Source organism: Pseudophryne corroboree, chromosome 4 (assembly GCF_028390025.1).
Source record: "Pseudophryne corroboree isolate aPseCor3 chromosome 4, aPseCor3.hap2, whole genome shotgun sequence".
NCBI classification, from domain to species: domain Eukaryota; kingdom Metazoa; phylum Chordata; class Amphibia; order Anura; family Myobatrachidae; genus Pseudophryne; species Pseudophryne corroboree.
The window spans coordinates 12,582,805-12,608,049 of record NC_086447.1 but is presented as its reverse complement, the minus strand read 5'-3'; the positions used below and the strand labels follow the sequence as shown (position 1 = coordinate 12,608,049).

The 25,245-nt window shown below is 46.2% G+C and overlaps 1 protein-coding gene across 1 annotated transcript in view; it reads right to left on the bottom strand.

Annotated features, from left to right (window-relative positions):
* LOC134910693 (fucolectin-like) overlaps nucleotides 1–25,245 on the bottom strand; it is a 104,338-nt gene that overhangs the window by 53,433 nt on the left and 25,660 nt on the right. The window contains exon 2 of the mRNA XM_063919016.1: nucleotides 2,173–2,208. Coding sequence (XP_063775086.1) covers nucleotides 2,173–2,208 — 36 coding nt within the window. The remainder of the gene's footprint in view (nucleotides 1–2,172; nucleotides 2,209–25,245) is intronic.

Sequence of the window (25,245 nt, the reverse complement as noted above, 5' to 3'; positions counted from 1 at the left end):
CACAGCAGGGAGGGAGGGAGGGCGGGGGGGGATGGACGGACACAGCAGGGAGGGCGGGGGGGGGGCGGATGGACGGACACAGCAGGGAGGGCGGGGGGGGGGATGGACGGACACAGCAGGGAGGGTGGGGGGGGATGGAAGGACACAGCAGGGAGGGCGGGGGGGGGATGGACGGACACAGCATTGAGGGTGGGGGGGATGGACGGACACAGCAGGGAGGGATGGACGGACACAGCAGGGAGGGCGGGGGGGATGGACGGACACAGCAGGGAGGGCGGGGGGGGATGGAAGGACACAGCAGGGAGGGCGGGGGGGTGGACGGACACAGCAGGGAGGGCGGGGGGGGATGGACGGACACAGCAGGGCGGGCGGGCGGGGGACGTCATGCATGAGACACTGCTTCCCGTGCTCTCCTTGTGCACAACTGCCAGTACACAGCGCGTGAGGCTGCTAGAGCCATTATGCCACCAATGACAAGCTCATCTATGTTCACCCCCTGCTGGCGGCCACTGCGCAGGCGCAACAAATTGAAAAGCCTTATCTTTAAAATGGGGCATATTTTACTTAATTAAAAAAAAAACTATAACTTTCTGAAAAACCACAACCCCAAAAGGCACTACACAGGGACATACTCTATCTAATAAAACAAACCCCAAGTCTTAATTTGTCCTCTATCCTGAGTTATGCCTTCCCAAAAAAATCCTCCTTCACTCTATAGGAAAACGTTGTCAAAAAGCCACAGAGGGAGTGGCAGAAAAAAACTGACAGTTGGAACTTTAGGTTACTCCCAATTCCTCATTTTTTATTATTTTGCCCAGTTTTGAGGTGTAGCCCCTCAAACACCATGACCCCATCTCAGAAGTTCCCTATGGGAGAATTCCGTTTGTTCGATTCAGCCTTAATATAAGGGCACGACCGTGCCCTTATAATATAACTATATATATTGTTGGACAGTTCTAAGTTCACAACAAGATAATTGTATGGAAAGTCTCAATTAGCTGAGTTGAGGAACAAGTGCATTAATAATATTATATATATATATAGTTTTGAATGTGAAAAAGATATTTGGCAAGGACATTTATTAGCATTGTGTCATCTAAGTGATACATCACCGCTGCAGCAGCTGAGACGGATACAGTTACTAGAAACCAGAGACTATAACACATAGTATCACAGCAAGAAAGGATACAATTGTTACAGAGTCTAGGATATCTATTGCAGACTGAATTACAGACAATGCCTGTTTCCTTTTAATGAGATGAACATAATACTGCACAAACCCATCAGTCTATGATTAAATACCAGAGAGGGTGACTGTCAGCATGATGCACAGAGTAAAGTATATTCTGCTATACAAGGAAAACTAGAGGCGTGCCGCACATTTTAAATTGGATGCCAAGCAAGGTATTGGTCAGTGTACACTGAATTACGGGCCCAGACTTTGCACTTATTTTTCTGAGTACCCGGGTCACTCCAACAGTAACATTACAATATTTTTTTGTATTGCATGCAAGATAACGTGTATAGGCCCTCATTCCGAGTTGATCGGTCGCAAGGCGAATTTAGCAGAGTTACACACGCTAAGCCTACGCCTACTGGGAGTGTATCTTAGCATCTTAAAAGTGCGAACGAAGTATACGCAATATTGCGATCACAAACTACTTAGCAGTTTTAGAGTAGCTCCAGACTTACTCTGCCTGTGCGATCAGTTCAGTGCATGTCGTTCCTGGTTTGACGTCAGAAACACTCCCAGCGTTCGCTCTGGCACTCCCCCGTTTCTCCGGCCACTCCTGCGTTTTTTTCGGAAACGGTAGCGTTTTCAACCACACGCCCATAAAACGCAGTGTTTCCGCCCAGTAACACCCATTTCCTGTCAATCACACTACGATCGCCGGTGCGAGGAAAAAGCCGTGAGTAAAAATCCTTTCTTCATTGCAGAATTACTTGGCGCAGTCGCAGTGCGAACATTGCGCATGCGCTCTAAGCGGATTTTTACTGCGATGCGATAAAAAAGAACGAGCGAACGACTCGGAATGAGGGCCCTAGGGCGTAAAGGGTGATATAGGAATGGGATTGAAAATGTGTTACATTTTATTGTGTTTGCCAGAATGTTTGTTTTGCCTTTAATCTTTAGATAGCTTAGGGGTAATAAACATCACTACTTATACTTACCATCTGCTGTGTGAAATTAACTTCTTTCCGAAGATCCTGTAGATACAAAGAGAAGAACAGGTATAATATAATATTGTAAAATATGCGCATATGTATAGGAGGCAGACAGACATACACCTATATTCCCATTGTTAGGAAAAGGCTTACCCAAGAAAGCCTAAATAATTACTCCTGGGTGGAGGCACAAGTATTGACTGACCGGTTATTAGGTGATATATCCCTGTACCGACAGGGGGAGGGTTACACACATGTAACTGTGACAGGGAAGGTGGCTTCTCTCAGCTCTGGGCCCCATAGCAGCTGCACTCCCTGCACCTATGGTAGCTACACCCTGTATATAACACATGTAACTGTGACAGGGAAGGTGGCCTCTCTCAGCTCTGGCCCCATAGCAGCTGCACTCCCTGCACCTATGGTAGCTACACACTGTATACAACACATGTAACTGTGACAGGGAAGGTGGCCCCTCTCAGCTCTGGCCCCATAGCAGCTGCACTCCTTGCACCTATGGAAGCTACACTCTGTATATAACACATGTAACTGTAACAGGGAAGGTGGCCCCTCTCAGCTATGGCCCCATAGCAGCTGCACTCCCTGCACCTATGGTAGCTACACCCCAGTATATAACACATGTAACTGTGACAGGGAAGGTGGCCCCTCTCAGCTCTGGCTCCATAGCAGCTGCACTCTCTGCACCTATGGTAGCTACACCCTGTATATAACACATGTACCTGTGACAGGGAAGGTGGCCCCTCTCAGCTCTGGCCCCATAGCAACTGTACTCCCTGCACCTATGGTAGCTACACCCTGTATATAACACATGTAACTGTGACAGGGAAGGTGGCCCCTCGCAGCTCTGGGCCCCATAGCAGCTGCACTCCCTGCACCTATGGTAGCTACACCCTGTATATAACACATGTATCTGTGACAGGGAAGGTGGCCCCTCTCAGCTCTGGCCCCATAGCAGCTGTACTCCCTGCACCTATGGTAGCTACACCCTGTATATAACACATGTAACTGTGACAGGGAAGGTGGCCCCTCTCAGCTCTGGGCCCCATAGCAGCTGCACTCACTGCACCTATGGTAGCTACACCCTGTATATAACACATGTAACTGTGACAGGGAAGGTGGCCCCTCTCAGCTCTGGCCCCATAGCAGCTGCACTCCATGCACCTATAGTAGCTATACCCTGTATATAACATGTAACTGTGACAGGAAAGGTGGCTCCTCTTAGCTCTGGTCCCATAGCAGCTGCACTCCCTGCACCTATGGTAGCTACACCCTGTATATAACATGTAACTGTGACAGGGAAGGTGGCTCCTCTCAGCTATGGCCCCATTGCAGCTACACTCCCTGCACCTATGGTAGCTACACCCCTGTATATAATACATGTAACTGTGACAGGGAAGGTGGCTCCTCTCAGCTCTGGCCCCATAGCAGCTGCACTCCCTGCACCTATGGTAGCTACACCCTGTATATAACACATGTAACTGTGACAGGGAAGGTGGCCCCTCTCAGCTCTGGCCCCATAGTAGCTGCACTCCCTGCACCTATAATAGCTACACCCTGTATATAACACATGTAACTGTGACAGGGAAGGTGGCCCCTCTCAGCTCTGGCCCCATAGCAGCTGCACTCCCTGCACCTATGGTAGCTACACCCTGTATATAACACATGTAACTGTGACAGGGAAGGTGGCCCCTCTCAGCTCTGGCCCCATAGCAGCTGCACTCCCTGCACCTATGGTAGCTACACGTTGTAAATAACACATGTAACTGTGACAGGGAAGGTGGCCCCTCTCAGCTCTGGCCCCATAGCAGCTGCACTCCCTGCTCCTATGGTAGCTACACCCTGTATATAACACATGTAACTGTGACAGGGAAGGTGGCCCCTCTCAGCTCTGAGTCCCATAGCAGCTGCACTCCCTGCACCTATGGTAACTACACCCTGTATATAACACATGTAACTGTGACAGGGAAGGTGGCCCCTCTCAGCTCTGGCCCCATAGCAGCTGCACTCCCTGCACCTATGGTAGCTACACGCTGTATATAACACATGTAACTGTGACAGGGAAGGTGGCCCCTCTCAGCTCTGGCCCCATAGCAGATGCACTCCCTGCACCTATGGTAACTACACCCTGTATATAACACATGTAACTGTGACAGGGAAGGTGGCCCCTCTCAGCTCTGGCCCCATAGCAGCTGCACTCCCTGCACCTATGGTAGCTACACCCTGTATATAACACATGTAACTGTGACAGGGAAGGTGGCTCCTCTCAGCTCTGACACCATAGCAGCTGCACTCCCTGCACCTATGGTAGCTACACCCTGTATATAACACATGTAACTGTGACAGGGAAGGTGGCCCCTCTCAACTCTGGTCCCATAGCAGCTGTATTCCCTGCACCTATGGTAGCTACACCCTGTATATAACACATGTAACTGTGACAGAGAAGGTGGCCCCTCTCAGCTCTGGCCCCATAGCAGCTGCACTCCCTGCACCTATGGTAGCTACACCCTGTATATAACACATGTAACTGTGACAGGGAAGGTGGCCCCTCTCAGCTCTGGGCCCCATAGCAGCTACACTTCCTGCACCTATGGTAGCTACACCCTGTATATAACACATGTAACTGTGACAGGGAAGGTGGCCCCTCTCAGCTCTGGCCCCATAGCAGCTGCACTCCCTGCACCTATGGTAGCTACACCCTGTATATAACACATGTAACTGTGACAGGGAAGGTGGCCCCTCTCAGCTCTGGCCCCATAGCAGCTGCACTCCCTGCACCTATGGTAGCTACACCCTGTATATAACACATGTAACTGTGACAGGGAAGGTGGCCCCTCTCAGCTCTGGCCCCATAGCAGCAGCACTCCCTGTACCTATGGTAGCTACACCCTGTATATAACACATGTAACTGTGACAGGGAAGGTGTCCCCTCTCAGCTCTGGCCCCATAGCAGCTGCACTCCCTGCACCTATGATAGCTACACCCTGTATATAACACATGTAACTGTGACAGGGAAGGTGGCCCCTCTCAGCTCTGGGCCCCATAGCAGCTGTACTCCCTGCACCTATGGTAGCTACACCTTGATAAAAAGATTACACCTGCATGAAATTGCGCTCACAAGCAGCAGGGGAATAGATATCCAAAGGGGGGTATTACCTTCACCCCAATGAAGCTCTAATGTTAAAGGAAGAATTATTTGGATATCTTATCTCCTGCGCTTTCCTAATTCAGTTTTTTGTATAAAGAAGGAGTGAACCTTTACTTATCTTATCAAGGCAGATGGGTTTCTTACGTCCTACTTCCTTCTCAATAGTTTTCAATATGAATAATAATGAGTAGTGAATATCCAACAATCCAGTGTCAGAACCATGTAAAAAAAAATGTATAAAACACAATCTAGTGTATTACCATTATAAAAATATTTCAATTAAGAATAATAGAATAATTGATTCTTTGGTCTTAATTTCTAGTGAGAGTAGTCCACACATATATATAAAAACAATTTCTTTAATGCTAAAAGTTGTTCCAATCACGGAATATCATTCAGACATATACGGATATAGCATATATCCACTTTTACATCCAATCATTTGTGAGGGTGGCTTCCTACCAGATTTGGGAAATTTTGAGGCGCTTAAAATTAAGCTTGTGCAGATGTCTCAGCAGTCCGGGGAAAACCAGCTCCAATGGTCAGCACCTCGTCCTCTCCTCGTCTGGTACGTCTGCCACAAATCCTCACCGTTACCAACGCGTTTCGATCAAAATCGTTGATCTTTGTCAAGGCATAGTGTGATGACCTCCTCTTCCAGTTAAAAATAATGAAAACATAAATTGACGTGGACCGGAAGTGCATAGTGCAACGGGGACTATTTCTGGTTGCACTATGCACTTCCGGTCCACGTCAATTTATGTTTTCATTATTTTTAACTGTCTTTTAATCATGTATTGTTATGTACAATCGAAAATATAGTAATAGATTGTATTAAAGAATCATTTATAAATGGAAAATAAGGAGTTTGAGAATGATTTATATAGAAAACAAATGTTAATTGTAAGTGAGAGTGGCTCCTCCCAGCAATTAGGAATACTAATTCATAGGGGTATAAAGAGCTGGAAGAGGAGGTCATCACACTATGCCTTGACAAAGATCAACGATTTTGATCGAAACGCGTTGGCTGACGGTGAGGATTTGTGGCAGACGTACCAGACGAGGAGAGGACGGGGTGCTGACCATTGGAGCTGGTTTTCCCGGGACTGCTGAGACATCTGCACAAGCTTAATTTTAAGCGCCTCAAAATTTCCCAAATCGTGTAGGAAGCCACCCTCACAAATGATTGGATGTAAAAGTGGATATATGCTATATCCGTATATGTCTGAATGATATTCCGTGATTGGAACAACTTTTAGCATTAAAGAAATTGTTTTTATATATATGTGTGGACTACTCTCACTAGAAATTAAGACCAAAGAATCTATTATTCTATTATTCTTAATTGAAATATTTTTATAATGGTAATACACTAGATTGTGTTTTATACATTTTTTTTTAACATGTTCTGACACTGGATTGTTGGATATTATTATTCACTACTCATTATTATTCATATTGAAAACTATTGAGAAGGAAGTAGGACGTAAGAAACCCATCTGCCTTGATAAGATAAGTAAAGGTTCACTCCTTCTTTATACAAAAAACTGAATTAGGAAAGCGCAGGAGATAAGGTAGCTACACCTTGTATATAACACATGTAACTGTGACAGGGAAGGTGGCCCCTCTCAGCTCTGGCCCCATAGCAGCTGCACTGCCTGCACCTATGGTAGCTACACCCTGTATATAACACATGTAACTGTGACAAGGAAGGTGGCCCCTCTCAGCTCTGGGCCCCATAGCAGCTGCACTGCCTGCACCTATGGTAGCTACACCCTGTATATAACACATGTAACTGTGACAGGGAAGGTGGCCCCTCTCAGCTCTGGCCCCATAGCAGCTGCACTCCCTGCACCTATGGTAGCTACACCCTGTATATAACACATGTAACTGTGACAGGGAAGGTGGCCCCTCTCAGCTCTGGCTCCATAGCAGCTGCACTCCCTGCACCTATGGTAGCTACACCCTGTATATAACACATGTAACTGTGACATGGAAGATGGCCCCTCTCAGCTCTGGCCCCATAGCAGCTGCACTCCCTGCACCTATGGTAGCTACACCCTGTATATAACACATGTAACTGTGACAGGGAAGGTGGCCCCTCTCAGCTCTGGGCCCCATAGCAGCTGCACTCTCTGCACCTATGGTAGCTACACCCTGTATATAACACATGTAACTGTGACAGGGAAGGTGGCCCCTCTCAGCTCTGGGCCCCATAGCAGCTGCACTTCCTGCACCTATGGTAGCTACACCCTGTATATAACACATGTAACTGTGACAGGGAAGGTGGCCCCTCTCAGCTCTGGCCCCATAGCAGCTGCACTCCCTGCACCTATGGTAGCTACACCCTGTATATAATAGAGATGAGCGCCTGAAATTTTTCGGGTTTTGTGTTTTGGTTTTGGGTTCGGTTCCGCGGCCGTGTTTTGGGTTCGAACGCGTTTTGGCAAAACCTCACCGAATTATTTTTGTCGGATTCGGGTGTGTTTTGGATTCGGGTGTTTTTTTCCAAAAACACTAAAAAACAGCTTAAATCATAGAATTTGGGGGTCATTTTGATCCCAAAGTATTATTAACCTCAAAAACCATAATTTACACTCATTTTCAGTCTATTCTGAATACCTCACACCTCACAATATTATTTTTAGTCCTAAAATTTGCACCGAGGTCGCTGTGTGAGTAAGATAAGCGACCCTAGTGGCCGACACAAACACCGGGCCCATCTAGGAGTGGCACTGCAGTGTCACGCAGGATGTCCCTTCCAAAAAACCCTCCCCAAACAGCACATGACGCAAAGAAAAAAAGAGGCGCAATGAGGTAGCTGTGTGAGTAAGATTAGCGACCCTAGTGGCCGACACAAACACCGGGCCCATCTAGGAGTGGCACTGCAGTGTCACGCAGGATGGCCCTTCCAAAAAACCCTCCCCAAACAGCACATGACGCAAAGAAAAAAAGAGGCGCAATGAGGTAGCTGTGTGAGTAAGATTAGCGACCCTAGTGGCCGACACAAACACCGGGCCCATCTAGGAGTGGCACTGCAGTGTCACGCAGGATGGCCCTTCCAAAAAACCCTCCCCAAACAGCACATGACGCAAAGAAAAAAAGAGGCGCAATGAGGTAGCTGACTGTGTGAGTAAGATTAGCGACCCTAGTGGCCGACACAAACACCGGGCCCATCTAGGAGTGGCACTGCAGTGTCACGCAGGATGTCCCTTCCAAAAAACCCTCCCCAAACAGCACATGACGCAAAGAAAAAAAGAGGCGCAATGAGGTAGCTGTGTGAGTAAGATTAGCGACCCTAGTGGCCGACACAAACACCGGGCCCATCTAGGAGTGGCACTGCAGTGTCACGCAGGATGTCCCTTCCAAAAAACCCTCCCCAATCAGCACATGATGCAAAGAAAAAGAAAAGAAAAAAGAGGTGCAAGATGGAATTATCCTTGGGCCCTCCCACCCACCCTTATGTTGTATAAACAAAACAGGACATGCACACTTTAACCAACCCATCATTTCAGTGACAGGGTCTGCCACACGACTGTGACTGATATGACGGGTTGGTTTGGACCCCCCCCAAAAAAGAAGCAATTAATCTCTCCTTGCACAAACTGGCTCTACAGAGGCAAGATGTCCACCTCATCTTCACCCTCCGATATATCACCGTGTACATCCCCCTCCTCACAGATTATCAATTCGTCCCCACTGGAATCCACCATCTCAGCTCCCTGTGTACTTTGTGGAGGCAATTGCTGCTGGTCAATGTCTCCGCGGAGGAATTGATTATAATTCATTTTAATGAACATCATCTTCTCCACATTTTCTGGATGTAACCTCGTACGCCGATTGCTGACAAGGTGAGCGGCGGCACTAAACACTCTTTCGGAGTACACACTTGTGGGAGGGCAACTTAGGTAGAATAAAGCCAGTTTGTGCAAGGGCCTCCAAATTGCCTCTTTTTCCTGCCAGTATAAGTACGGACTGTGTGACGTGCCTACTTGGATGCGGTCACTCATATAATCCTCCACCATTCTATCAATGTTGAGAGAATCATATGCAGTGACAGTAGACGACATGTCCGTAATCGTTGGCAGGTCCTTCAGTCCGGACCAGATGTCAGCATCAGCAGTCGCTCCAGACTGCCCTGCATCACCGCCAGCGGGTGGGCTCGGAATTCTGAGCCTTTTCCTCGCACCCCCAGTTGCGGGAGAATGTGAAGGAGGAGATGTTGACAGGTCGCGTTCCGCTTGACTTGACAATTTTGTCACCAGCAGGTCTTTCAACCCCAGCAGACCTGTGTCTGCCGGAAAGAGAGATCCAAGGTAGGCTTTAAATCTAGGATCGAGCACGGTGGCCAAAATGTAGTGCTCTGATTTCAACAGATTGACCACCCGTGAATCCTTGTTAAGCGAATTAAGGGCTGCATCCACAAGTCCCACATGCCTAGCGGAATCGCTCCGTGTTAGCTCCTTCTTCAATGCCTCCAGCTTCTTCTGCAAAAGCCTGATGAGGGGAATGACCTGACTCAGGCTGGCAGTGTCTGAACTGACTTCACGTGTGGCAAGTTCAAAGGGCATCAGAACCTTGCACAACGTTGAAATCATTCTCCACTGCACTTGAGACAGGTGCATTCCATCTCCTATATCGTGCTCAATTGTATAGGCTTGAATGGCCTTTTGCTGCTCCTCCAACCTCTGAAGCATATAGAGGGTTGAATTCCACCTCGTTACCACTTCTTGCTTCAGATGATGGCAGGGCAGGTTCAGTAGTTTTTGGTGGTGCTCCAGTCTTCTGTACGTGGTGCCTGTACGCCGAAAGTGTCCCGCAATTTTTCTGGCCACCGACAGCATCTCTTGCACGCCCCTGTCGTTTTTTAAAAAATTCTGCACCACCAAATTCAAGGTATGTGCAAAACATGGGACGTGCTGGAATTTGCCCATATTTAATGCACACACAATATTGCTGGCGTTGTCCGATGCCACAAATCCACAGGAGAGTCCAATTGGGGTAAGCCATTCCGCGATGATCTTCCTCAGTTGCCGTAAGAGGTTTTCAGCTGTGTGCGTATTCTGGAAAGCGGTGATACAAAGCGTAGCCTGCCTAGGAAAGAGTTGGCGTTTGCGAGATGCTGCTACTGGTGCCGCCGCTGCTGTTCTTGCGGCGGGAGTCCATACATCTACCCAGTGGGCTGTCACAGTCATATAGTCCTGACCCTGCCCTGCTCCACTTGTCCACATGTCCGTGGTTAAGTGGACATTGGGTACAACTGCATTTTTTAGGAGACTGGTGAGTCTTTTTCTGACGTCCGTGTACATTCTCGGTATCGCCTGCCTAGAGAAGTGGAACCTAGATGGTATTTGGTAACGGGGGCACACTGCCTCAATAAATTGTCTAGTTCCCTGTGAACTAACGGCGGATACCGGACGCACGTCTAACACCAACATAGTTGTCAAGGACTCAGTTATCCGCTTTGCAGTAGGATGACTGCTGTGATATTTCATCTTCCTCGCAAAGGACTGTTGAACAGTCAATTGCTTACTGGAAGTAGTACAAGTGGGCTTACGACTTCCCCTCTGGGATGACCATCGACTCCCAGCGGCAACAACAGCAGCGCCAGCAGCAGTAGGCGTTACACGCAAGGATGCATCGGAGGAATCCCAGGCAGGAGAGGACTCGTCAGACTTGCCAGTGACATGGCCTGCAGGACTATTGGCATTCCTGGGGAAGGAGGAAATTGACACTGAGGGAGTTGGTGGGGTGGTTTGCGTGAGCTTGGTTACAAGAGGAAGGGATTTACTGGTCAGTGGACTGCTTCCGCTGTCACCCAAAGTTTTTGAACTTGTCACTGACTTATTATGAATGCGCTGCAGGTGACGTATAAGGGAGGATGTTCCGAGGTGGTTAACGTCCTTACCCCTACTTATTACAGCTTGACAAAGGGAACACACGGCTTGACACCTGTTGTCCGCATTTCTGGTGAAATACCTCCACACCGAAGAGCTGATTTTTTTGGTATTTTCACCTGGCATGTCAACGGCCATATTCCTCCCACGGACAACAGGTGTCTCCCCGGGTGCCTGACTTAAACAAACCACCTCACCATCAGAATCCTCCTGGTCAATTTCCTCCCCAGCGCCAGCAACACCCATATCCTCCTCATCCTGGTGTACTTCAACACTGACATCTTCAATCTGACTATCAGGAACTGGACTGCGGGTGCTCCTTCCAGCACTTGCAGGGGGCATGCAAATAGTGGAAGGCGCATGCTCTTCACGTCCAGTGTTGGGAAGGTCAGGCATCGCAAACGACACAATTGGACTCTCCTTGTGGATTTGGGATTTCAAAGAACGCACAGTTCTTTGCGGTGCTTTTGCCAGCTTGAGTCTTTTCAGTTTTCTAGCGAGAGGCTGAGTGCTTCCATCCTCATGTGAAGCTGAACCACTAGCCATGAACATAGGCCAGGGCCTCAGCCGTTCCTTGCCACTCCGTGTGGTAAATGGCATATTGGCAAGTTTACGCTTCTCCTCCGACAATTTTATTTTAGGTTTTGGAGTCCTTTTTTTTCTGATATTTGGTGTTTTGGATTTGACATGCTCTGTACTATGACATTGGGCATCGGCCTTGGCAGACGACGTTGCTGGCATTTCATCGTCTCGGCCATGACTAGTGGCAGCAGCTTCAGCACGAGGTGGAAGTGGATCTTGATCTTTCCCTAATTTTGGAACCTCAACTTTTTTGTTCTCCATATTTTATAGGCAGAACTAAAAGGCACCTCAGGTAAACAATGGAGATGGATGGATTGGATACTAGTATACAATTATGGACGGACTGCCACGGTTAGGTGGTATAAAAAAACCACGGTTAGGTGGTATATATTATAATAATAATACAATTATGGATGGACGGACTGCCTGCCGACTGCCGACACAGAGGTAGCCACAGCCGTGAACTACCGCACTGTACACTGGTTGATAAAGAGATAGTAGTATACTCGTAACAACTAGTATGACACTATGACGACGGTATAAAGAATGAAAAAAAAACCACGGTTAGGTGGTATATATTATAATAATAATACAATTATGGATGGACGGACTGCCTGCCGACTGCCGACACAGAGGTAGCCACAGCCGTGAACTACCGCACTGTACACTGGTTGATAAAGAGATAGTAGTATACTCGTAACAACTAGTATGACACTATGACGACGGTATAAAGAATGAAAAAAAAACCACGGTTAGGTGGTATATATTATAATAATAATACAATTATGGATGGACGGACTGCCTGCCGACTGCCGACACAGAGGTAGCCACAGCCGTGAACTACCGCACTGTACACTGGTTGATAAAGAGATAGTAGTATACTCGTAACAACTAGTATGACACTATGACGACGGTATAAAGAATGAAAAAAAAACCACGGTTAGGTGGTATATATTATAATAATAATACAATTATGGATGGACGGACTGCCTGCCGACTGCCGACACAGAGGTAGCCACAGCCGTGAACTACCGCACTGTACACTGGTTGATAAAGAGATAGTAGTATACTCGTAACAACTAGTATGACACTATGACGACGGTATAAAGAATGAAAAAAAAACCACGGTTAGGTGGTATATATTATAATAATAATACAATTATGGATGGACGGACTGCCTGCCGACTGCCGACACAGAGGTAGCCACAGCCGTGAACTACCGCACTGTACACTGGTTGATAAAGAGATAGTAGTATACTCGTAACAACTAGTATGACACTATGACGACGGTATAAAGAATGAAAAAAAAACCACGGTTAGGTGGTATATATTATAATAATAATACAATTATGGATGGACGGACTGCCTGCCGACTGCCGACACAGAGGTAGCCACAGCCGTGAACTACCGCACTGTACACTGGTTGATAAAGAGATAGTAGTATACTCGTAACAACTAGTATGACACTATGACGACGGTATAAAGAATGCAAAAAAAACCACAGTTAGGTGGTATATATTATAATAATAATACAATTATGGATGGACGGACTGCCTGCCGACTGCCGACACAGAGGTAGCCACAGCCGTGAACTACCGCACTGTACACTGGTTGATAAAGAGATAGTAGTATACTCGTAACAACTAGTATGACACTATGACGGTATAAAGAATGAAAAAAAAACCACGGTTAGGTGGTATATATTATAATAATAATACAATTATGGATGGACGGACTGCCTGCCGACTGCCGACACAGAGGTAGCCACAGCCGTGAACTACCGCACTGTACACTGGTTGATAAAGAGATAGTAGTATACTCGTAACAATTAGGATGACACTATGACGGTATAAAGAATGAAAAAAAAACCACGGTTAGGTGGTAGGTATATAATAATAAATAATACAATTCTGGTCGGACGGACTGCCTGCCGTGTGCCGACACAGAGGTAGCCACAGCCGTGAACTACCGCACTGTACACTGGTTGATAAAGAGATAGTAGTATACTCGTAACAATTAGGATGACACTATGACGGTATAAAGAATGAAAAAAAAACCACGGTTAGGTGGTAGGTATATAATAATAAATAATACAATTCTGGTCGGACGGACTGCCTGCCGTGTGCCGACACAGAGGTAGCCACAGCCGTGAACTACCGCACTGTACACTGGTTGATAAAGAGATAGTAGTATACTCGTAACAATTAGGATGACACTATGACGGTATAAAGAATGAAAAAAAAACCACGGTTAGGTGGTAGGTATATAATAATAAATAATACAATTCTGGTCGGACGGACTGCCTGCCGTGTGCCGACACAGAGGTAGCCACAGCCGTGAACTACCGCACTGTACACTGGTTGATAAAGAGATAGTAGTATACTCGTAACAATTAGGATGACACTATGACGGTATAAAGAATGAAAAAAAAACCACGGTTAGGTGGTAGGTATATAATAATAAATAATACAATTCTGGTCGGACGGACTGCCTGCCGTGTGCCGACACAGAGGTAGCCACAGCCGTGAACTACCGCACTGTACACTGGTTGATAAAGAGATAGTAGTATACTCGTAACAATTAGGATGACACTATGACGGTATAAAGAATGAAAAAAAAACCACGGTTAGGTGGTAGGTATATAATAATAAATAATACAATTCTGGTCGGACGGACTGCCTGCCGTGTGCCGACACAGAGGTAGCCACAGCCGTGAACTACCGCACTGTACTGTGTCTGCTGCTAATATAGACTGGTTGATATTTAAAGAGATATTAGTAGTATACAACAATACTATACTGGTGGTCAGGCACTGGTCACCACTCCTGCAGCAAAAGTGTGCACTGTTAATTAATATAATTGTACTCCTGGCTCCTGCTAACAACCTGCAGTGCTCCCCAGTCTCCCCCACAATTAATTATAAGCTTTTAATTTATACATTGATGACTGTGCAGCACACTGGGCTGAGCTGAGTGCACACAGACTGAGTCACACTGTGTGACTGACTGTGCTGTGTATCGTTTTTTTTTTCAGGCAGAGAACGGATATAGCAGAGAGAAGTGAACGGATATATTATATTAAATAAAAGTTAACTAGCAACTGCACTGGTCACTGACTGTGGTAAACTAACTCTGTCTGCGACTCTGCACAATCTCTCTCTATCTAATCTATCTATCTCTATTCTAATGGAGAGGACGCCAGACACGTCCTCTCCCTATCAATCTCAATGCACGAGTGAAAATGGCGGCGACGCGCGGCTCCTTATATAGAATCCGAGTCTCGCGATAGAATCCGAGCCTCGCGAGAATCCGACAGCGTCATGATGACGTTCGGGCGCGCTCGGGTTAACCGAGCAAGGCGGGAAGATCCGAGTCGCTCGGACCCGTGGAAAAAAAAGTGAAGTTCGTGCGGGTTCGGATTCAAAGAAACCGAACCCGCTCATCTCTAGTATATAACACATGTAACTGTGACAGGGAAGGTGGCCCCTCTCAGCTCTGGCCCCATAGCAGCTGCACTCCCTGCACCTATGATAGCTACACCCTGTATATAACACATGTAACTGTGACAGGGAAGGTGGCCCCTCTCAGCTCTGGCCCCATAGCAGCTGTACTCCCTGCACCTATGGTAGCTACACCCTGTATATAACACATGTAACTGTGACAGGGAAGGTGGCCCCTCTCAGCTCTGGCACCATAGCAGCTGCACTCCCTGCACCTATGGTAGCTACACCCTGTATATAACACATGTAACTGTGACAGGGAAGGTGGCCCCTCTCAGCTCTGGGCCCCATAGCAGCTGTACTCCCTGCACCTATGGTAGCTACACCTTGATAAAAAGATTACACCTGCATGAAATTGCGCTCACAAGCAGCAGGGGAATAGATATCCAAAGGGGGGTATTACCTTCACCCCAATGAAGCTCTAATGTTAAAGGAAGAATTATTTGGATATCTTATCTCCTGCGCTTTCCTAATTCAGTTTTTTGTATAAAGAAGGAGTGAACCTTTACTTATCTTATCAAGGCAGATGGGTTTCTTACGTCCTACTTCCTTCTCAATAGTTTTCAATATGAATAATAATGAGTAGTGAATATCCAACAATCCAGTGTCAGAACCATGTAAAAAAAAATGTATAAAACACAATCTAGTGTATTACCATTATAAAAATATTTCAATTAAGAATAATAGAATAATAGATTCTTTGGTCTTAATTTCTAGTGAGAGTAGTCCACACATATATATAAAAACAATTTCTTTAATGCTAAAAGTTGTTCCAATCACGGAATATCATTCAGACATATACGGATATAGCATATATCCACTTTTACATCCAATCATTTGTGAGGGTGGCTTCCTACCAGATTTGGGAAATTTTGAGGCGCTTAAAATTAAGCTTGTGCAGATGTCTCAGCAGTCCGGGGAAAACCAGCTCCAATGGTCAGCACCTCGTCCTCTCCTCGTCTGGTACGTCTGCCACAAATCCTCACCGTCACCAACGCGTTTCGATCAAAATCGTTGATCTTTGTCAAGGCATAGTGTGATGACCTCCTCTTCCAGTTAAAAATAATGAAAACATAAATTGACGTGGACCGGAAGTGCATAGTGCAACGGGGACTATTTCTGGTTGCACTATGCACTTCCGGTCCACGTCAATTTATGTTTTCATTATTTTTAACTGTCTTTTAATCAAGTATTGTTATGTACAATCGAAAATATAGTAATAGATTGTATTAAAGAATCATTTATAAATGGAAAATAAGGAGTTTGAGAATGATTTATATAGAAAACAAATGTTAATTGTAAGTGAGAGTGGCTCCTCCCAGCAATTAGGAATACTAATTCATAGGGGTATAAAGAGCTGGAAGAGGAGGTCATCACACTATGCCTTGACAAAGATCAACGATTTTGATCGAAACGCGTTGGCTGACGGTGAGGATTTGTGGCAGACGTACCAGACGAGGAGAGGACGGGGTGCTGACCATTGGAGCTGGTTTTCCCGGGACTGCTGAGACATCTGCACAAGCTTAATTTTAAGCGCCTCAAAATTTCCCAAATCTGGTAGGAAGCCACCCTCACAAATGATTGGATGTAAAAGTGGATATATGCTATATCCGTATATGTCTGAATGATATTCCGTGATTGGAACAACTTTTAGCATTAAAGAAATTGTTTTTATATATATGTGTGGACTACTCTCACTAGAAATTAAGACCAAAGAATCTATTATTCTATTATTCTTAATTGAAATATTTTTATAATGGTAATACACTAGATTGTGTTTTATACATTTTTTTTTAACATGTTCTGACACTGGATTGTTGGATATTATTATTCACTACTCATTATTATTCATATTGAAAACTATTGAGAAGGAAGTAGGACGTAAGAAACCCATCTGCCTTGATAAGATAAGTAAAGGTTCACTCCTTCTTTATACAAAAAACTGAATTAGGAAAGCGCAGGAGATAAGGTAGCTACACCTTGTATATAACACATGTAACTGTGACAGGGAAGGTGGCCCCTCTCAGCTCTGGCCCCATAGCAGCTGCACTGCCTGCACCTATGGTAGCTACACCCTGTATATAACACATGTAACTGTGACAAGGAAGGTGGCCCCTCTCAGCTCTGGGCCCCATAGCAGCTGCACTGCCTGCACCTATGGTAGCTACACCCTGTATATAACACATGTAACTGTGACAGGGAAGGTGGCCCCTCTCAGCTCTGGCCCCATAGCAGCTGCACTCCCTGCACCTATGGTAGCTACACCCTGTATATAACACATGTAACTGTGACAGGGAAGGTGGCCCCTCTCAGCTCTGGCTCCATAGCAGCTGCACTCCCTGCACCTATGGTAGCTACACCCTGTATATAACACATGTAACTGTGACATGGAAGATGGCCCCTCTCAGCTCTGGCCCCATAGCAGCTGCACTCCCTGCACCTATGGTAGCTACACCCTGTATATAACACATGTAACTGTGACAGGGAAGGTGGCCCCTCTCAGCTCTGGGCCCCATAGCAGCTGCACTCTCTGCACCTATGGTAGCTACACCCTGTATATAACACATGTAACTGTGACAGGGAAGGTGGCCCCTCTCAGCTCTGGCTCCATAGCAGCTGCACTCCCTGCACCTATGGTAGCTACACCCTGTATATAACACATGTAACTGTGACATGGAAGATGGCCCCTCTCAGCTCTGGCCCCATAGCAGCTGCACTCCCTGCACCTATGGTAGCTACACCCTGCATATAACACATGTAACTGTGACAGGGAAGGTGGCCCCTCTCAGCTCTGGGCCCCATAGCAGCTGCACTCTCTGCACCTATGGTAGCTACACCCTGTATATAACACATGTAACTGTGACAGGGAAGGTGGCCCCTCTCAGCTCTGGGCCCCATAGCAGCTGCACTTCCTGCACCTATGGTAGCTACACCCTGTATATAACACATGTAACTGTGACAGGGAAGGTGGCCCCTCTCAGCTCTGGCCCCATAGCAGCTGCACTCCCTGCACCCTTGGTAGCTACACCCTGTATATAACACATGTAACTGTGACAGGGAAGGTGGCCCCTCTCAGCTCTGGCCCCATAGCAGCTGCACTCCCTGCACCTATGGTAGCTACACCCTGTATATAACACATGTAACTGTGACAGGGAAGGTGGCCCCTCTCAGCTCTGGCCCCATAGCAGCAGCACTCCCTGTACCTATGGTAGCTACACCCTGTATATAACACATGTAACTGTGACAGGGAAGGTGGCCCCTCTCAGCTCTGGCCCCATAGCAGCTGCACTCCCTGCACTATGATAGCTACACCCTGTATATAACACATGTAACTGTGACAGGGAAGGTGGCCCCTCTCAGCTCTGGCCCCATAGCAGCTGTACTCCCTGCACCTATGGTAGCTACACCCTGTATATAACACATGTAACTGTGACAGGGAAGGTGGCCCCTCTCAGCTCTGGCACCATAGCAGCTGCACTCCCTGCACCTATGGTAGCTACACCCTGTATATAACACATGTAACTGTGACAGGGAAGGTGGCCCCTCTCAGCTCTGGCACCATAGCAGCTGCACTCCCTGCACCTATGGTAGCTACACCCTGTATATAACACATGTAACTGTGACAGGGAAGGTGGCCCCTCTCAGCTCTGGGCCCCATAGCAGCTGTACTCCCTGCACCTATGGTAGCTACACCTTGATAAAAAGATTACACCTGCATGAAATTGCGCTCACAAGCAGCAGGGGAATAGATATCCAAAGGGGGGTATTACCTTCACCCCAATGAAGCTCTAATGTTAAACGAAGAATTATTTGGATATCTTATCTCCTGCGCTTTCCTAATTCAGTTTTTTGTATAAAGAAGGAGTGAACCTTTACTTATCTTATCAAGGCAGATGGGTTTCTTACGTCCTACTTCCTTCTCAATAGTTTTCAATATGAATAATAATGAGTAGTGAATATCCAACAATCCAGTGTCAGAACCATGTAAAAAAAAATGTATAAAACACAATCTAGTGTATTACCATTATAAAAATATTTCAATTAAGAATAATAGAATAATTGATTCTTTGGTCTTAATTTCTAGTGAGAGTAGTCCACACATATATATAAAAACAATTTCTTTAATGCTAAAAGTTGTTCCAATCACGGAATATCATTCAGACATATACGGATATAGCATATATCCACTTTTACATCCAATCATTTGTGAGGGTGGCTTCCTACCAGATTTGGGAAATTTTGAGGCGCTTAAAATTAAGCTTGTGCAGATGTCTCAGCAGTCCGGGGAAAACCAGCTCCAATGGTCAGCACCTCGTCCTCTCCTCGTCTGGTACGTCTGCCACAAATCCTCACCGTCACCAACGCGTTTCGATCAAAATCGTTGATCTTTGTCAAGGCATAGTGTGATGACCTCCTCTTCCAGTTAAAAATAATGAAAACATAAATTGACGTGGACCGGAAGTGCATAGTGCAACGGGGACTATTTCTGGTTGCACTATGCACTTCCGGTCCACGTCAATTTATGTTTTCATTATTTTTAACTGTCTTTTAATCATGTATTGTTATGTACAATCGAAAATATAGTAATAGATTGTATTAAAGAATCATTTATAAATGGAAAATAAGGAGTTTGAGAATGATTTATATAGAAAACAAATGTTAATTGTAAGTGAGAGTGGCTCCTCCCAGCAATTAGGAATACTAATTCATAGGGGTATAAAGAGCTGGAAGAGGAGGTCATCACACTATGCCTTGACAAAGATCAACGATTTTGATCGAAACGCGTTGGCTGACGGTGAGGATTTGTGGCAGACGTACCAGACGAGGAGAGGACGGGGTGCTGACCATTGGAGCTGGTTTTCCCGGGACTGCTGAGACATCTGCACAAGCTTAATTTTAAGCGCCTCAAAATTTCCCAAATCGTGTAGGAAGCCACCCTCACAAATGATTGGATGTAAAAGTGGATATATGCTATATCCGTATATGTCTGAATGATATTCCGTGATTGGAACAACTTTTAGCATTAAAGAAATTGTTTTTATATATATGTGTGGACTACTCTCACTAGAAATTAAGACCAAAGAATCTATTATTCTATTATTCTTAATTGAAATATTTTTGTAATGGTAATACACTAGATTGTGTTTTATACATTTTTTTTTAACATGTTCTGACACTGGATTGTTGGATATTATTATTCACTACTCATTATTATTCATATTGAAAACTATTGAGAAGGAAGTAGGACGTAAGAAACCCATCTGCCTTGATAAGATAAGTAAAGGTTCACTCCTTCTTTATACAAAAAACTGAATTAGGAAAGCGCAGGAGATAAGGTAGCTACACCTTGTATATAACACATGTAACTGTGACAGGGAAGGTGGCCCCTCTCAGCTCTGGCCCCATAGCAGCTGCACTGCCTGCACCTATGGTAGCTACACCCTGTATATAACACATGTAACTGTGACAAGGAAGGTGGCCCCTCTCAGCTCTGGGCCCCATAGCAGCTGCACTGCCTGCACCTATGGTAGCTACACCCTGTATATAACACATGTAACTGTGACAGGGAAGGTGGCCCCTCTCAGCTCTGGCCCCATAGCAGCTGCACTCCCTGCACCTATGGTAGCTACACCCTGTATATAACACATGTAACTGTGACAGGGAAGGTGGCCCCTCTCAGCTCTGGCTCCATAGCAGCTGCACTCCCTGCACCTATGGTAGCTACACCCTGTATATAACACATGTAACTGTGACATGGAAGATGGCCCCTCTCAGCTCTGGCCCCATAGCAGCTGCACTCCCTGCACCTATGGTAGCTACACCCTGCATATAACACATGTAACTGTGACAGGGAAGGTGGCCCCTCTCAGCTCTGGGCCCCATAGCAGCTGCACTCTCTGCACCTATGGTAGCTACACCCTGTATATAACACATGTAACTGTGACAGGGAAGGTGGCCCCTCTCAGCTCTGGGCCCCATAGCAGCTGCACTTCCTGCACCTATGGTAGCTACACCCTGTATATAACACATGTAACTGTGACAGGGAAGGTGGCCCCTCTCAGCTCTGGCCCCATAGCAGCTGCACTCCCTGCACCTATGGTAGCTACACCCTGTATATAACACATGTAACTGTGACAGGGAAGGTGGCCCCTCTCAGCTCTGGCCCCATAGCAGCTGCACTCCCTGCACCTATGGTAGCTACACCCTGTATATAACACATGTAACTGTGACAGGGAAGGTGGCCCCTCTCAGCTCTGGCCCCATAGCAGCAGCACTCCCTGTACCTATGGTAGCTACACCCTGTATATAACACATGTAACTGTGACAGGGAAGGTGGCCCCTCTCAGCTCTGGCCCCATAGCAGCTGCACTCCCTGCACCTATGATAGCTACACCCTGTATATAACACATGTAACTGTGACAGGGAAGGTGGCCCCTCTCAGCTCTGGCCCCATAGCAGCTGTACTCCCTGCACCTATGGTAGCTACACCCTGTATATAACACATGTAACTGTGACAGGGAAGGTGGCCCCTCTCAGCTCTGGCACCATAGCAGCTGCACTCCCTGCACCTATGGTAGCTACACCCTGTATATAACACATGTAACTGTGACAGGGAAGGTGGCCCCTCTCAGCTCTGGCACCATAGCAGCTGCACTCCCTGCACCTATGGTAGCTACACCCTGTATATAACACATGTAACTGTGACAGGGAAGGTGGCCCCTCTCAGCTCTGGGCCCCATAGCAGCTGTACTCCCTGCACCTAGGGCAGCTACACCTTGATAAAAAGATTACACCTGCATGAAATTGCGCTCACAAGCAGCAGGGGAATAGATATCCAAAGGGGGGTATTACCTTCACCCCAATGAAGCTCTAATGTTAAACGAAGAATTATTTGGATATCTTATCTCCTGCGCTTTCCTAATTCAGTTTTTTGTATAAAGAAGGAGTGAACCTTTACTTATCTTATCAAGGCAGATGGGTTTCTTACGTCCTACTTCCTTCTCAATAGTTTTCAATATGAATAATAATGAGTAGTGAATATCCAACAATCCAGTGTCAGAACCATGTAAAAAAAAATGTATAAAACACAATCTAGTGTATTACCATTATAAAAATATTTCAATTAAGAATAATAGAATAATAGATTCTTTGGTCTTAATTTCTAGTGAGAGTAGTCCACACATATATATAAAAACAATTTCTTTAATGCTAAAAGTTGTTCCAATCACGGAATATCATTCAGACATATACGGATATAGCATATATCCACTTTTACATCCAATCATTTGTGAGGGTGGCTTCCTACCAGATTTGGGAAATTTTGAGGCGCTTAAAATTAAGCTTGTGCAGATGTCTCAGCAGTCCGGGGAAAACCAGCTCCAATGGTCAGCACCTCGTCCTCTCCTCGTCTGGTACGTCTGCCACAAATCCTCACCGTCACCAACGCGTTTCGATCAAAATCGTTGATCTTTGTCAAGGCATAGTGTGATGACCTCCTCTTCCAGTTAAAAATAATGAAAACATAAATTGACGTGGACCGGAAGTGCATAGTGCAACGGGGACTATTTCTGGTTGCACTATGCACTTCCGGTCCACGTCAATTTATGTTTTCATTATTTTTAACTGTCTTTTAATCATGTATTGTTATGTACAATCGAAAATATAGTAATAGATTGTATTAAAGAATCATTTATAAATGGAAAATAAGGAGTTTGAGAATGATTTATATAGAAAACAAATGTTAATTGTAAGTGAGAGTGGCTCCTCCCAGCAATTAGGAATACTAATTCATAGGGGTATAAAGAGCTGGAAGAGGAGGTCATCACACTATGCCTTGACAAAGATCAACGATTTTGATCGAAACGCGTTGGCTGACGATGAGGATTTGTGGCAGACGTACCAGACGAGGAGAGGACGGGGTGCTGACCATTGGAGCTGGTTTTCCCGGGACTGCTGAGACATCTGCACAAGCTTAATTTTAAGCGCCTCAAAATTTCCCAAATCTGGTAGGAAGCCACCCTCACAAATGATTGGATGTAAAAGTGGATATATGCTATATCCGTATATGTCTGAATGATATTCCGTGATTGGAACAACTTTTAGCATTAAAGAAATTGTTTTTATATATATGTGTGGACTACTCTCACTAGAAATTAAGACCAAAGAATCTATTATTCTATTATTCTTAATTGAAATATTTTTATAATGGTAATACACTAGATTGTGTTTTATACATTTTTTTTTAACATGTTCTGACACTGGATTGTTGGATATTATTATTCACTACTCATTATTATTCATATTGAAAACTATTGAGAAGGAAGTAGGACGTAAGAAACCCATCTGCCTTGATAAGATAAGTAAAGGTTCACTCCTTCTTTATACAAAAAACTGAATTAGGAAAGCGCAGGAGATAAGGTAGCTACACCTTGTATATAACACATGTAACTGTGACAGGGAAGGTGGCCCCTCTCAGCTCTGGCCCCATAGCAGCTGCACTGCCTGCACCTATGGTAGCTACACCCTGTATATAACACATGTAACTGTGACAAGGAAGGTGGCCCCTCTCAGCTCTGGGCCCCATAGCAGCTGCACTGCCTGCACCTATGGTAGCTACACCCTGTATATAACACATGTAACTGTGACAGGGAAGGTGGCCCCTCTCAGCTCTGGCCCCATAGCAGCTGCACTCCCTGCACCTATGGTAGCTACACCCTGTATATAACACATGTAACTGTGACAGGGAAGGTGGCCCCTCTCAGCTCTGGCTCCATAGCAGCTGCACTCCCTGCACCTATGGTAGCTACACCCTGTATATAACACATGTAACTGTGACATGGAAGATGGCCCCTCTCAGCTCTGGCCCCATAGCAGCTGCACTCCCTGCACCTATGGTAGCTACACCCTGTATATAACACATGTAACTGTGACAGGGAAGGTGGCCCCTCTCAGCTCTGGGCCCCATAGCAGCTGCACTCTCTGCACCTATGGTAGCTACACCCTGTATATAACACATGTAACTGTGACAGGGAAGGTGGCCCCTCTCAGCTCTGGCTCCATAGCAGCTGCACTCCCTGCACCTATGGTAGCTACACCCTGTATATAACACATGTAACTGTGACATGGAAGATGGCCCCTCTCAGCTCTGGCCCCATAGCAGCTGCACTCCCTGCACCTATGGTAGCTACACCCTGCATATAACACATGTAACTGTGACAGGGAAGGTGGCCCCTCTCAGCTCTGGGCCCCATAGCAGCTGCACTCTCTGCACCTATGGTAGCTACACCCTGTATATAACACATGTAACTGTGACAGGGAAGGTGGCCCCTCTCAGCTCTGGGCCCCATAGCAGCTGCACTTCCTGCACCTATGGTAGCTACACCCTGTATATAACACATGTAACTGTGACAGGGAAGGTGGCCCCTCTCAGCTCTGGCCCCATAGCAGCTGCACTCCCTGCACCTATGGTAGCTACACCCTGTATATAACACATGTAACTGTGACAGGGAAGGTGGCCCCTCTCAGCTCTGGCCCCATAGCAGCTGCACTCCCTGCACCTATGGTAGCTACACCCTGTATATAACACATGTAACTGTGACAGGGAAGGTGGCCCCTCTCAGCTCTGGCCCCATAGCAGCAGCACTCCCTGTACCTATGGTAGCTACACCCTGTATATAACACATGTAACTGTGACAGGGAAGGTGGCCCCTCTCAGCTCTGGCCCCATAGCAGCTGCACTCCCTGCACCTATGATAGCTACACCCTGTATATAACACATGTAACTGTGACAGGGAAGGTGGCCCCTCTCAGCTCTGGCCCCATAGCAGCTGTACTCCCTGCACCTATGGTAGCTACACCCTGTATATAACACATGTAACTGTGACAGGGAAGGTGGCCCCTCTCAGCTCTGGCACCATAGCAGCTGCACTCCCTGCACC